This window comes from Mycteria americana, chromosome 26, assembly GCF_035582795.1.
Source record: "Mycteria americana isolate JAX WOST 10 ecotype Jacksonville Zoo and Gardens chromosome 26, USCA_MyAme_1.0, whole genome shotgun sequence".
Classification (NCBI taxonomy): Eukaryota; Metazoa; Chordata; class Aves; order Ciconiiformes; family Ciconiidae; genus Mycteria; species Mycteria americana.
In genome coordinates this window covers 475,914-489,810 of record NC_134390.1, presented here as the reverse complement: position 1 = coordinate 489,810, position 13,897 = coordinate 475,914, and the positions used below count along the sequence as shown (strand labels likewise).

At 67.7% G+C, this 13,897-nt stretch overlaps 1 protein-coding gene across 1 annotated transcript; it reads left to right on the top strand.

Annotated features, from left to right (window-relative positions):
- Positions 1-7,727, top strand: KRT8 (keratin 8). The gene is made up of 9 exons (XM_075525702.1): positions 1-612; positions 3,116-3,324; positions 4,077-4,137; positions 4,231-4,326; positions 4,428-4,592; positions 4,962-5,087; positions 6,200-6,420; positions 7,111-7,166; positions 7,257-7,727. Exons 1-9 carry the CDS (start codon positions 280-282, stop codon positions 7,451-7,453), a joined length of 1,464 nt encoding a protein of 487 aa, XP_075381817.1. The 5' UTR covers positions 1-279; the 3' UTR covers positions 7,454-7,727.
- Positions 7,728-13,897: the final 6,170 nt, after the last annotated feature.

Sequence of the window (13,897 nt, the reverse complement as noted above, 5' to 3'; positions counted from 1 at the left end):
CCCGTCCTGCCCGTCCTGCCTGTCCTGCAACCCACCTCCTGCCTGCCTTGCAGCCCTGCCCATCTTCCAACCTCCTTCCAACCTCCTTGCAACCCTCTTGCAACCCTCTTGCAACCTCCTTGCAACCTTCTTGCCCAGCTTGCAACCTCCTTGCAACCTTCTCCCAACCTTCTCGCAACCTTCTCCCAACCTTCTCGCCCATCTCCCAACCTTCTCGCCCATCTCCCAACCTTCTCGCCCATCTCCCAGCCCTCCTGCCCGCTCTCCTGCCCGCTCAGCATGTCCGTCTCCATCACCAGGAAGACCATGAGAAGCAGCTCGGCCGTACCCGGCCGTTCCTTCAGCTCCCACTCCTACACCGCTGGCCCCGGTGTGAGGATGAGTACGGCTTCAGCCTTCAGCGGCTACGGTGGGAGCCGCTACGGAGCCGGGTTGTACCGGGGTCCGGCCGTCGTGCCCGGGACAGGGGGTGGCATCACGGCCGTCAGCGTCAACCAGAGCCTCCTGATGCCCCTCAACCTGGAGATCGACCCCAGCATCCAGCGGGTGCGGAAGGAGGAGAAGGAGCAGATCAAGACGCTCAACAACAAATTTGCTTCCTTCATTGACAAGGTGGGGCCGGGCTGGGGCGAGACCCCGCGGGGAGAGGGCTGGGACCCCCCTGGGGACCTCCTGAGCCCCTCGGGGACCTCCTGGCCCCTTCAGCACACCCTGAGCCCCTTGGGGACATTGAGACCCCTTTGGGGACCTCCTGAGCCCCTCGGGGACCTCCTGGCCCCTTCAGGCACACCCTGAGCCCCTTGGGGACATTGAGACCCCTTTGGGGACCCCCTGAGCCCCTCGGGGACCTCCTGGCCCCTTCAGGCACACCCTGAGCCCCTTGGGGACACTGAGACCCCTTTGGGGACCCCCTGAGCCCCTCGGGGACCTCCTGGCCCCTTCAGGTACATCCTCAGCCCCTTGGGGACATCGAGACCCCTTTGGGGACCTCCTGGTCCTTTGGGGACCTCCTGGCCCCCATGGGGACACCCAGACCTCCTTGGGGACCTCCTGATCCCTTTGGGCACATTTTACCCCCCCTTGGGGACCTCTTGGTGCCCTTGGGGACACCCAGACCCCCCTGGGGACACCCTAGCCGCTTTGGGCACACTTGTCCCCCCCCTTGGGGACATTCAGATGCCCTTGGGGACACCCTGGCCCCTTTGGTTACATTTTGGACCCCTTGGGGACATCCATCCCCCCCCCTCGGGGACCTCCTGGCCCCCCTGGGGACACGCAGCCGGCTCTGGGGACACCCATGTCCCCTCCCACTGCTGGGGGCCAGGACATGGCGGCCGAGCCGGCGGGCAGGGAGCGGCACCGGGGCAGGAGCTGGGGCGGGACGGGGTGGGGGGCGAGCGTTGTCCCCCCCGGGGTGCAATGGGGACACCCCCCACGGAGGAATCAGCCAGCGCTGGGGTGGGTGCCCCACGCTCCACCAGCTCCGGCACCCGGCACCCTTCCTCCCCGGCACCCGCTTCCGGGTGCTCGGCTGGGGCCGGGCTCCTCGCCCCGTCACGGGCAACCCCAGATTGCACCCGGGACCCCAGACTTGCACCCCAGACCCAGCCACCCCAGACTTGCACCCTGGGACCTCAGTTTGCACCTGAGAACCCGGGCTTGCACCCCAGAACGCCAGAAGCACCCCAGGACCCCCAGGCTTGCACCCAGGACCCCAGACTTGCACCCCAGACCCAGTTTGCCCCTGAAAACCCGGGCTTGCACCCCAGAACCCCAGAATTGCACCTGAGACCCCCTGGCTTGCACCTGGGACCCCAGATTTGCCCCCTGGCACCCCTCTCCCCCACATCCCTCTCTGCCCCTTGCAGAGCAGCACCCCAGCCTTGCACCCCAGATCCAGCTTCCTCTCAGGACCCCAGATTTGCACCCAGGACCCTAGATCTGCCCCCTGCCACCCCACTCACCCTCTGCCCCTTGCAAAGCAGCACCCGGGACCCCAAATTTGCAGCCGGGACCCCAAATTTGCACCCAGGACCCCAGCCTTGCCCCCTGCCACCCCCCTCACCCCCCTCACCCTCTGCCCCTTGCAAAGCAGCACCCGGGACCCCAAATTTGCACCCAGGACCCCAGCCTTGCCCCCTGCCACCCCCCTCACCCCCCTCACCCTCTGCCCCTTGCAAAGCAGCACCCAGGACCCCAGATTTGCACCCAGGACCCCAAATTTGCACCCAGGACCCCAGATTTGCACCCAGGACCCTAGATCTGTCCCCTGCCACCCCCCTCACCCTCTGCCCCTTGCAAAGCAGCACCCGGGACCCCAGATTTGCACCCGGGACCCCAGATTTGCACCCGGGACCCCAAATTTGCACCCAGGACCCCAGATTTGCACCCAGGACCCTAGATCTGTCCCCTGCCACCCCACTCACCCTCTGCCCCTTGCAAAGCAGCACCCGGGACCCCAAATTTGCACCCGGGACCCCAAATTTGCACCCGGGACCCCAGCCTTGCCCCCTGCCACCCCCCTCACCCTCTGCCCCTTGCAAAGCAGCACCCGGGACCCCAGATTTGCACCCGGGACCCCAGATTTGCACCCAGGACCCTAGATCTGTCCCCTGCCACCCCCCTCACCCTCTGCCCCTTGCAAAGCAGCACCCGGGACCCCAAATTTGCACCCAGGATCCCAGATTTGCACCCGGGACCCCAAATTTGCACCCAGGACCCCAGATTTGCACCCAGGACCCTAGATCTGTCCCCTGCCACCCCACTCACCCTCTGCCCCTTGCAAAGCAGCACCCGGGACCCCAAATTTGCACCCGGGACCCCAGCCTTGCCCCCTGCCACCCCCCTCACCCTCTGCCCCTTGTAAAGCAGCACCCGGGACCCCAGATTTGCACCCGGGACCCCAAATTTGCACCCGGGACCCCAAATTTGCACCCGGGACCCCAGCCTTGCCCCCTGCCACCCCCCTCACCCTCTGCCCCTTGCAAACCAGCGCCGAGCGCCCATCCCCATGACCCGCGCCGGGTGCCGAAGCCCATTCCCAGGGCGGGATTGACGGGGCGGGGGTGATGCTGACCCCCCCCCCCCCCCCCCCCCCAAATCTCCCCCGCCTCAGGTCCGTTTCCTGGAGCAGCAGAACAAGATGCTGGAGACCAAGTGGAGCCTCCTGCAGACCCAGAAGACCACCCGCAGCAACATGAGCGGGCTCTTCGAGGCGTACATCGCCAGCCTGCGCCGGCAGCTCGAGGGCCTGGGCCAGGAGCGCCTGCGCCTGGAAGCCGAGCTGGGCAACATGCAGGGGCTAGTGGAGGAGTTCAAGAACAAGTCAGTCCCGTCCCCGCGTCCCGGCCCTGGCCGGGGCTGCACCCCGCCGCTTGTGCCCCTCCTAGGGCGTCTTGTGCGGCCGGGGATGCGCGACGGGTCCCCTCGGCGTCGTCTGCGTCTTGGGGCGCAGCGGCCCGCCGTGTCCCCGAGGTGTCTGCGGGTGGCTGAGGGGGCCGGGGTGGGGCTGGAGCGTCCCCTCCGGCCGTCACTGGGGTGGCTTTGCCTGGGGAGGGCGGTTCTTCCGCTGCAAGGGGCATCCTGGTGGGTGGGACCCCGCGTCCCTGCACCCCCGTGGCCCCATGTCCCCCACGTCCCTGCACCCCTGTGTCCCCATATCCCCAAATTCCCGTGTCCCCATATCCCCATGTCCCCCATGTCCCTGCATCCCTGTGTCCCCATATCCCCAAATTCCCGTGTCCCCATATCCCCATGTCCCCCATGTCCCTGCATCCCTGTGTCCCCATATCCCTATATCCCCCATGTCCCCACATCCCCGTGGCCCCATGTCTACCTGTCCCCATATCCCCATGTCCCCCATGTCCCCCCATCCCCATGTCTACCTGTCCCCGTGTCCCCCATGTCCCCCATGTCCCCCCATCCCCATGTCCCCATGTCTACCTGTCCCCATGTCCCTGCATCCCCGTGTCCCCCATGTCCCTGCATCCCCGTGTCCCCCATGTCCCCATATCCCCATGTCCCCGCGTCCCTGTCCCCCCCCCGCCCTGGCTCCAAGCCCTCCCCTCTTCCCCAAGGTACGAAGAAGAGATCAACCACCGCACCGAGAAGGAAAATGAGTTCGTCCTGCTCAAAAAGGTGAGGGGGGGACCCCGGGTCTGGCAGGGCCCAGGCACCGCCGGGGGGGCTGGTGGGGAGGGGGGGCCGACGGGCTGCCTGCTCTGCCCGCAGGACGTGGACGAAGCCTACATGAACAAGGTGGAGCTGGAGTCGCGCCTGGAGAGCTTGACCGATGAAATCAACTTCTTGAGGCAGCTTTATGATGAGGTAGGGGGTCTCCTCCCTTGGGGGGGGCCACACGTGCACCGAGTTGCCTGTGCTCAGCCCCAGACCTCCCCCCCCCCCTTCCTCCCCTCCATTGCACGCAGGAGCTCCGGGAGCTGCAGTCTCAGATCTCCGACACCTCCGTCGTCCTCTCCATGGACAACAACCGCAGCCTGGACCTGGACGGGATCATCGCCGAGGTGAAGGCGCAGTACGAGGACATCGCCAACCGCAGCCGCGCCGAGGCCGAGAGCATGTACCAGATCAAGGTGAGCCGCGCCACCCGCCCCGGGGTGTCCCCACCTCCCCCCCGGTGGTCCCCGCTGCTCCCCGATCTGCCGTGAAGGAAGCGCAGGCTCCTTCCTCCTCCTCCTCCTCCTCCTCCTCCTCCTCTCCCTGGCTTTACCCTCCAACCCGGCCGGGCAAACGCCCTCCCTGCCCCGGAGCAGGCGGCTGCTGCGTGGGAGAGATCCCGGCTCCCAACCCAACCGGAGCCGCGACAGCCCGGCCCCGAGCGTGGCCCCCGGCGTGGGCGCGTCCCGGCTCTTTTCCTTCAATTTTGGGGCGCTGGGGGAAAGGGGGGGGGGGGGGGGAGGAGGGCATCCCCATCTCCATCCTGCCCGCTCCGGTCCCCGCAGTACGAGGAGCTGAAGACGACGGCGGGGAAGCACGGGGACGACCTGCGCAACACCCGCGGCGAGATCAACGAGCTCAACAGGCTGATCCAGAGGATCCAGGCGGAGATCGAGGCGCTCAAGAATCAGGTCTGGGAACGGCTCCCGGGGCGGGAGAGCCAGAAGACGCTGCCCGCTCCTCCCGCCGCCGCCCTCCCACGCCAGCATCCCCGTGGCCCCTCGGGCCTTGAGCCCCCCAGCTGCCCGCGGACCCTCGGCAGCCCCAGACCGGAGGAGGGATCGGGAGAGCGGAGATGGGGGGGGGGGGTCATAGCCTGGGTGCGGGGGATGCTGGGGGGTGTGGGGGCTGCTGGGGGGTGAGGGATGGTGGGACATGGGGGGGCTGGGGGGCGAGGGATGCTGGGGGGTGTGGGATGGTGGGACATGGGGGGGCTGGGGGGTGAGGGATGCTGGGGGGTGAGGGATGGTGGGACATGGGGGGGCTGGGGGGTGAGGGATGCTGGGGGGTGAGGGATGGTGGGACATGGGGGGGCTGGGGGGCGAGGGATGCTGGGGGGTGAGGGATGGTGGGACATGGGGGTGCTGGGGGGCGAGGGATGCTGGGGGGTGTGGGATGGTGGGACATGGGGATGCTGGGGGGTGAGGGATGCTGGGGGGTGAGGGATGGTGGGACATGGGGGGGCTGGGGGGCGAGGGATGCTGGGGGGCGAGGGATGGTGGGACATGGGGGATGCTGGGGGGCGAGGGATGCTGGGGGGCACGGGGGATGGTGGGAGATGGGGGATTCTGGGGGGTGAGGGCTGCGGGGGGGGTGTGGGATGGTGGGACATGGGGGATGCTGGGGGGCGAGGGATGCTGGGACATGGGGGATGCTGGGGAGCGAGAGATGCTGGGGGGGCTGAGGGATATTGGGACATGGGGGTGCTGGGGGGCGAGAGATGCTGGGGGGCACGGGGGATGGTGGGACATGGGGGTGCTGGGGGGGAAGGGACGCTGGGGGGTGTGGGATACTGGGACATGGGGGATGCTGGGGGGCGAGGGCTGCCGGGGGGCACGGGGGATGGTGGGGACGAGGCGTGGTGGGACACGGGGGACACTGGGGGGCTTGGGACACTTGGGGGCTGCCGGGGGCAGGGGCTGCCGGGACACGGGAGGTGCTGGCGGCTGAGGGGCGCTGAGGCGCGAAGGGGACCCCGGCCCCTTCTCCGGGTCACCTCCCCCTCCGCGGGCGCGCGTTGCAGCGAGCCAGCCTGGAGACGGCCATCGCGGAGGCGGAGGAGCGCGGGGAGCTGGCCCTCAAGGACGCCAAGGGGAAGCTGGCCGAGCTGGAGGCCGCCCTGCAGAAGGCGAAGCAGGACATGGCCCGGCAGCTCCGCGAGTACCAGGAGCTCATGAACGTCAAGCTGGCCCTGGACATCGAGATCGCGACCTACAGGAAGCTGCTGGAGGGCGAGGAGAGCAGGTGGGGGCACCCCCGCCTTGCTGGCACCCGGGGGGGTGACAGGAGGGGACCCGCGTCCCGTATCCCATATCCTGCATCCCGTATCCTGCATCCCATGGACACCCCACATCCCATGGGCATCCCGTGGGCACCCCACATCCCATGGGCACCCCACATCCCACGGGCATCCTGTGGGCACCCCACATCCCATGGGCATCCTGTGGGCACCCCACATCCCATAGGCACCCCACATCCCACAGGCATCCCATGGGCACCCCACATCCCACGGGCATCCCGTGGGCACCCCCCATCCCATGGACACCCCACATCCCACGGGCATCCTGTGGGCACCCCACGTCCCATGGGCACCCCACATCCCACAGGCATCCTGTGGGCACCCCACATCCCATGGACACCCCACATCCCATGGGCATCCTGTGGGCACCCCATGTCCCATGGGCACCCCACATCCCACGGGCATCCCATGGGCACCCCACGGGCATCCCGTGGGTACCCCACGTCCCATGGGCACCCCACATCCCACAGCCCCACCCTGGGTGTCCGTGGCTCAAGGCTGTGGCCACGACCAGGAGGATCCCATGTCCCTCTGCCACAGCCTCTCCACCTGGCCTCAGGCATGTCCCTTAGCCCCCCACCCCCACACTCAGTGTTGTGTGTCCGTCCCCCCCCCCCCCAAATTTCTCCTGGCAGGCTGGAGTCTGGCATGCAAAACCTCAGCATCCACACCAAGATGACGGGATACTCAGGTAAGGTGGGGGGGGGTGGTGGCAGGGACCCCCCGCCGCGGGTGCCACCAGCGGGTGCCACCGTGCTCATGGCTGGTCCCTCTCCCGCAGCTGCTGGCTTCGGGGGGGGCTTCGGGGCAGCCTTCGGGGGAGGCTTTGGCGGGGGCTTCGCCAGCTCTGGCTACGCCGTGCCCCCCCCCGCCCTGGAGAACTCGTCCCTCACCAAGTCCCGCGCCATCGTCATCAAGAAGATTGAGACCCGCGATGGCAAGCTGGTGTCCGAGTCCTCCGACGTCCTGTCCAGCTGAGCCCCCTCCGCCCTGGGGGGGTCCCTCCGCAGGAGCCTTCGGTGGCCGGATCCGGCCCGCAGACGGATGGGACCCCTGGCACCCCCGTCCCCCCTCCCAGGGCAATCTGAGCCAGAGCCCCCCCAGTCCCTACCGAGGGCTCCAACCCCCGCATTGTCCCCAACGCCCCCCCGTCCGGCCTGGCCCCCCCACGTCCCCATCGGAGCTGTGGGGTGGGAAATGGGGGGGGGGCTCCTGCCAGCTCCGCTGCTGGAATAAAGCCTTCAAAATACAGAGCTTTGGTAAATGCCGGTGCCAGGACCTGCTGCCCACGGGGACGTGGAGGAGGGTGCCCCGTGCCAGGGGTGCCAGGATCTGTCCCAGCCTGCTGGGATCTGTCCCGGGGTGCCAGGATCTGTCCCAGCCTGCTGGGGTCCGTCCTGGGGTGCCAGGATCCATCCCAGGGTGCCAGGAGCCACCCGGGGTACCAAGGTCCACCCAGGGTGCCAGGATCCGTCCCAGCCTGCTGGGATCTGTCCCGGGGTGCCAGGATCTGTCCCAGCCTGCTGGGATCTGTCCTGGGGTATCAGGATCTGTCCCGGGGTGCCAGGATCCGTCCCAGGGTGCCAGGAGCCACCCGGGGTACCAAGGTCCACCCAGGGTGCCAGGATCCGTCCCAGCCTGCCGGGGTCCATCCTGCGGTGCCAGGGTCCATCCCGGGGTGCCAGGATCGGTCCCATGGTGCCAGCGTCAGTACTGGGGTGCCAGAAGCCACCTGGGGAACCAGGGTTTGTGGGGTGCCAGGATCCAGCCTGGCCTGCTGGGGTCTGTCCCAGGGTGCCAGGACCCATCCCAGGGTGCCAGAGTCCATCTTGGGGTGCCAGGATCCGTCCCAAACTGCCAGGCTCCCTCCTGGGGTCCCACATGCCAGGATTCACGGGTGCCGGGGACCATCCCTGGGTGCCAGGATCAGTTTTGGGGTGCCAGGGTCCCTCCTGGGGTCCCACAAGCCAGGACCCAGCCCTGGGTGCCAGGACCTGTTTTGGGGTGCCAGGCTCCCTCCTGGGGTGCCTGTGTCCATCCCGGGGTGCCAGGATCCGTCCCAGCCCGCAGCCCCAGTGCAGCCCCATGCCGTGCGGTGCGTTGGGGGGTGTCTTTTAGGCTCCCCAGCAGCAGCCCACACGGGCCTTAATTAGGGCCCTCGTTAGCGCTGGCTGTGACGAGGCCGCGGCCCGGGGTGTCCAAAATCCAACTGGCCAAATCCGGCAGTATTTTTCCCCAAACCAAGGTTCCCTTTGGGATCCAAGTGTCGGCTCCCTCACCTCTGTCCTGCATCGCCCGGGGCCGGGAGCTGCCCCAGCCACCCCGAGGCTCAGCCCCGGGGGATTCTCCAGCGTCTCGTACCAGGGTTGAGCCCCAGGGTGCTGCTGGCGGGGGGGGGAATTGTGGGAGCCTTTTATTTTCGGCTGCTTCTGCACCCCGAAAAGCCGTGGGATCGCCCCGCCCGTGGGGTTTGCTGTGCCAAAAGTGGGGCCAGAGGGGCCCCAGGTCACCCAGGGAGGAGGGGACACCTTGGGGACGCAGGGAGGCAGCCCAGTTTGGGGGTCCCAGCCCCCCCTTGAGATCCAGCCCTAGGAACAGGGTGTGTGTGTGTGTGTGGGGTGTGTGTGTTTAATGGCATTTTCCACCCTGACCCCCTCGGAGGTGACGGGGGACATGACTGGGGCCATCAGAGCTGCTTGGTGGCAGAGACACGGGGGGCAGGCAGGACGGGGACTCCGGCTCGGAGCCGTCCCTGGGGTGACCCCGCAGGGGGGACGGCAGGAGGGGGGACCCCGCCTCGGAGCTGGGAGGCAGCAGACGGGGACTTTGCCCCCTGGTTAATAATTAACAGCAGCCGCTCGTCTGGGCTGGGGACGGGTCCTGCTCACAGGGGGATGTGGCTGGGGTAGGGGGGGATTTGGGGGTTCAGGGTGGGCTGCGGGCGGCTTTGGGGGGCCCATGCAATGGAGGTGGGGGGCTCACCATCCCCCTGGCACCTCCGGTGACCCCTTAGCCGTGGGGGGGGCTGCGATGTGGGGCTGGGGGGGGCGGGGGCAGGGTATTGGGGTGCTCCAGGAGTTGGGGTGCAACCCCCACCTCCCATTCCCGGTCCGGAGGTGACACCTGCCGTCCGCACCGTCACCCGCTGCTGCAATTACCGCTCGCAGCTAATTAACGCGCTCCGGGGGCCGTGGGGTCCCCCCCGTCCCCCCGTGTCCCCCCGTGCAATGCACGTTGCCCCCAGCCCTGCCAGTTTGCACCGCGGGGGGCTCGGGGGGGGCCCCCCCAATTTTGGGTGTGATGCAAAGGGGGAAGGGGGGAATCATCGGCGGCCGCCGGAGGCTCCCCGAGAGCCGCCCCGACACCCCCCCATTCCCGGGGGGGCCCTGAGCATCTGGGGGGGCCCTTGGGCCAAAGCGGGGCTGCTGCTGGTTAGGGTGGGGGGTGACACAGCTGCCCCCCCTCAATAAGGGGGGTGGGAGCAGCCGCGGTGCCCGGGCTCCCCCCCTGCCGGGGGGGGGCGGAATTAAAGTGGGGCCACTGCCCTGCACCCCCTTTTCTGCCCCCCCCCCCCAAATTTCAACACCACCCTGACCCTGCCTGGGGCTTGGCTTTGGTGGGGTGTCGTGTCCCCCCCCCGGATGTATCCAGGTCCCTCGGGGCTCTCCCTGCTTTTTTGGGGGGCTGGGAGCTGGTTTGGGGGCTCATCGGGGTGCTTGGGAGCGGGGGGGGGGGTTTGGGGACCCCCCCAGGTGCTCCGCCCCCAGCCCCAGCGGCAGCCCCGCCCCCGGGTGGTTTTGGGGTTCCGGGGACGCTGGAGGGCGGCAGAGGAGCGGGGATGGGCTGCGGCAGGCGCGCGCTGCCAGATCCCGGGTGCAGGCAGCTGCCTGGGACCCAGCTGCGGGGGGGGGGGGGGGGTGGGGAGGCAGGATGCTGGGGTCCCCCTTCGGTTCCCCGGGGGGGTGAGGGGGGATGGGGCGAGCCTGCGGGGTCCCCCTCCAGCCCTGACCCCCGGCTCCAAACCCCACTGAGCATTTGGGGGCTGGGGGGGGGGGAGCCCGTCCACCCCTTCCCCAGCCTGGAGAGGCCCCGAGCCCCCTGGACCCCCCCATTGGGAAACGCTCGCGCTCCTGGAGATGGGACCTTGCAGGGGAAACTGAGGCACGGGGCGGGTGGGCTGGAGGTCGGGAGAGCCCAGGAGTCCTGGGGGTGCTTGAGCCCCCCAAGAGTGGCAGCTCGGTGGGACCCCCTCCCCCCGGTGCCACCTACAAGTGGGGGAGGCTGAAGGGGGGACCCCCCCCCAAAGCATCACCCCATCTCGGTGCCAGCACCCCTGCTCTGCAAAACCTCCTTCCCCGGGGGGGGCACCCGAAAACCCGGGGTGCTGGGCACCCATGGGTGCTGGCACAGCCGGATCCCGGCGGGCAGGGCCGGGCAGGGCCGGGCAGGCCCCGGCAGGGCTGGGACAGGCGGGGGGGGCGGTTTGGGCAGCGCTTGGTTGCAGGCAGGGTGCGGTGCCACCCCCGGTTTCTGTGCCACCCCACCCTGCAGGGACTGGGGACGCTGGGGGGGACGGGACCTCGAGGGTCCCTGGCATCACCCCGTGGCTTTGGGGGACCCAGGGGCACCCAGAGGGTCCCGGGGGGGGGTGTGTGTTAAAACCATCCATCACCTCCGAAAAACGTCCCAGGGCTGGAGCTGGGGAGGTGATGCCCTGGGTGGGGAAACTGAGGCAGGGACGCAGCTTGGGGACCCCGCAGGCAGGACCCGGTCCCCCCTGGCAGGATTTGACCCTAGAGACCACCCTGGGGGTCCATCCCCGGGGACTCGGGCTGGCTGCGGCCCCCCCAGGGCCGGGGGGGGGGTGCCAGGGCAGGCTGATGCCTGACTCAGCTCGTCTCACGGGTGGAGCTGTGACTCACCGGGACAGACGTGCCGGGGCCCCATGTGCTGCCCACGTGTTTTTCGGGTGTCCCGGGCTCTGTGGGGTTGGGGGGGGGGTCCCTGCTCCTTTCGGGGTGTCCTGGGGTGAGGGGGGAGCTGGGAGGGAGGACCCCAACGCCTGGGTTCCTCTTGGGCTGTGGGGGGAGCGGCATGATGGTGTTTGGGGGTCCTGAGCCCATGGGGGGGCTGGAGGGGACAAAGGGACCCTGCCTGGTGGGGGTCCCCCGGGGTGAGGACCCAGGCTGAGCCACCAGCTCAGGTGCTTTGTGCCCCCCGTTTTCCTACCCAAACCCCCATTTCTGCCTCTGCAGGACCCTCTGAGCCCAGCACCCCCCAAATCCACCACCGGGATGGGCTCCTTCACCCCAGAACCCACCTCCCCCCCTCGCGGCCCCCACATATCCAAGGGTTTTGGGGGATCCCCCTTTGCCGGCGAATGGATGCGATGCTGCGGGGAGGGCGCCGGAAAGGAGCAGCACCCACGGAGGGGGCACCCAAAATCTGGGCACCTCCAGGCGTGTCCTCGCACAGGCGTGAACACGGGGTGTCACTCGGGGTCCCTGCCCTAGAGCGGGGGGCTCGTCCCCCCTCCGCCGCCGCGGCCCAGGCGTGGTTCGGGGCAGGGGTGCAGCAGCAAGACCGGGCTTGCTGGGGAGTTTAACGCCTGTAATTAGCGTCGGGATCCGCCCAAAGCTTACCGCTTCATATTTTCACACGCACACCCCTGCGCCCTTCCCGGGGTGCTGCCATCCCCCCCCGGGAGCCCCCAAACCCCGCCTGCTCCCCAGCATCCCCCCACGGCCCCATCCTTCCCTTTCCGCTGCCTCCCCCCGCCCCGTGACTCCTCATGGGGGTGAAGCACCCCCAGACCCAGCTCATTTTGGGGAGGGTGTTGCCTTTTGGGTTTTTTTTTTTTTGGGGGGAGAACACCCCGGGAGGAGGCGCAGGGCGTCCCCCGAGTGCCGGCGAACCCCTGGGCAGGGGAAACCGAGGCAAGATGGGGTGGTGGGGAGGGAGGGACTCATTTTTAGGGTGTTGGGGTGCCCGGTTCGGCTTCCCGGCACGTCTCTGCCCTTTAGAGGGTGCTCTGCATTTACCGTCCCCGGCCGGCGCACCCCAAGGATTGCGGGATGGCCGGCATGGGATGGCCGGACGGATGGACGCAGGGATGGACGGACAGATACAGAGCGCCCTCGGTTCCCGCCTCCATCGCCCCACATCTGCCTTTCCCCCCAGCTCATTCTTGGGGTGACCCCAGCAATTTGGGGAGGGGGTGATGCTCAGCGAAGCCACTTTCCCTCCGCACCGGGAGGCTGCTGGGTCCAAAATCCCCCCCGAGCCCGATTGCTTTAACCCCGCTGGTCCGGCAGCGGCTCCCAAATCCATGCTCAAGCCTCTGCCAAGCCTCGGCTCTGATTTTGCTGACGGGAGAGATGCTCTCCCATCCATTTTGCCCGTTTTCTTTCCCAAAACGCTCCTTTTCTGATTGCTTCATGTAAGAGCCAGAGAGTTCAAGAGCCTCATTTCCACCCCCCCGGCTTATAAGATACGAGGGGACCTTTGCATGGAGGAAAATCCTCTTCATCCTCCTGCCAAATCCGTAGGCGTTTGGAGAAACTTTTCCATTTCCGTGAGGCTCTGAGGCTTCAAACCTGTTTTTCCTCCCCCTTTTTTCACTAAAAATGAATGTTCTGGCCCCAGGTGATGCTGTCGGGGTGGGGGAATGGGCTGGGGGAGATGCTCTGCCCTGCAAATGCTCCTCGACCGCCCGAAGCCGCTTAAAGGTGCGATTCCCCACCCTCAGCCCCATCGTGGGTGTATTTCCCCTCCAAATTTGCCCCATTTTGCCGTCCTTGTTTGCCCTCAGCGGGGGCAAAGGATGCTCGGTGCTGGGTTTCCTCCGACGTGGGAAGAAACGGGGAAATAGGTGTCCAGCGGGTCTTTATTCCCATGGGATGGGGTTGTACGGCTCTGTGCTGGCCTTGCTTGGGCTGCTGAGGTGCCATGGGACCTCCCTCACCCCCCGGGGGTCAACCCTGCCCCTGCTTGGGGTAAACCCCCACCCCCAGTCCCTCAGAGCAGGTCCTCATCTCCCCAGGGGGGTCCTGCGGGGGCTGCCCCGCTTCCGGCTTCCCGTCCGAGCGGACGCTCCTCCCGGCTACATCCGAAATGATCCCTAATACTCGTTTCATGGGAGACGTGGCTCTGTTCTTCCCTGGGAGGCAGGGCTGGGAAGAGCTTTCCCCTGCGGTGGGGAAAGACGCTCGGTCGACGTCCCGGCGGCATCCCACGCCGAGCAGGACGGCAGGGGACAGCGGGAGAGGTGACACCCAACGGAGGTGCCAATGCCGCATCAGGCAAACCCGTTTAATGGCATCACCATAATAATAAGACTTATTGTTGTTATTAATGTCACTTACGGAGGGCTGCAGATTCCCAGGAGAAGGGGTTGCCTGTAAGCTATGTGTTAGCAGCATC

Bases quoted from the DNA above. Each gene is read 5' to 3' on its own strand.
- KRT8 (XM_075525702.1), top strand. From the start codon at position 280: ATGTCCGTCTCCATCACCAGGAAGACCATGAGAAGCAGCTCGGCCGTA. The intron at 3,325-4,076 runs GTCAGTCCCGTC...CTCTTCCCCAAG, and splicing joins GTGGAGGAGTTCAAGAACAA to GTACGAAGAAGAGATCAACC. The intron at 4,593-4,961 runs GTGAGCCGCGCC...CGGTCCCCGCAG, and splicing joins AGAGCATGTACCAGATCAAG to TACGAGGAGCTGAAGACGAC.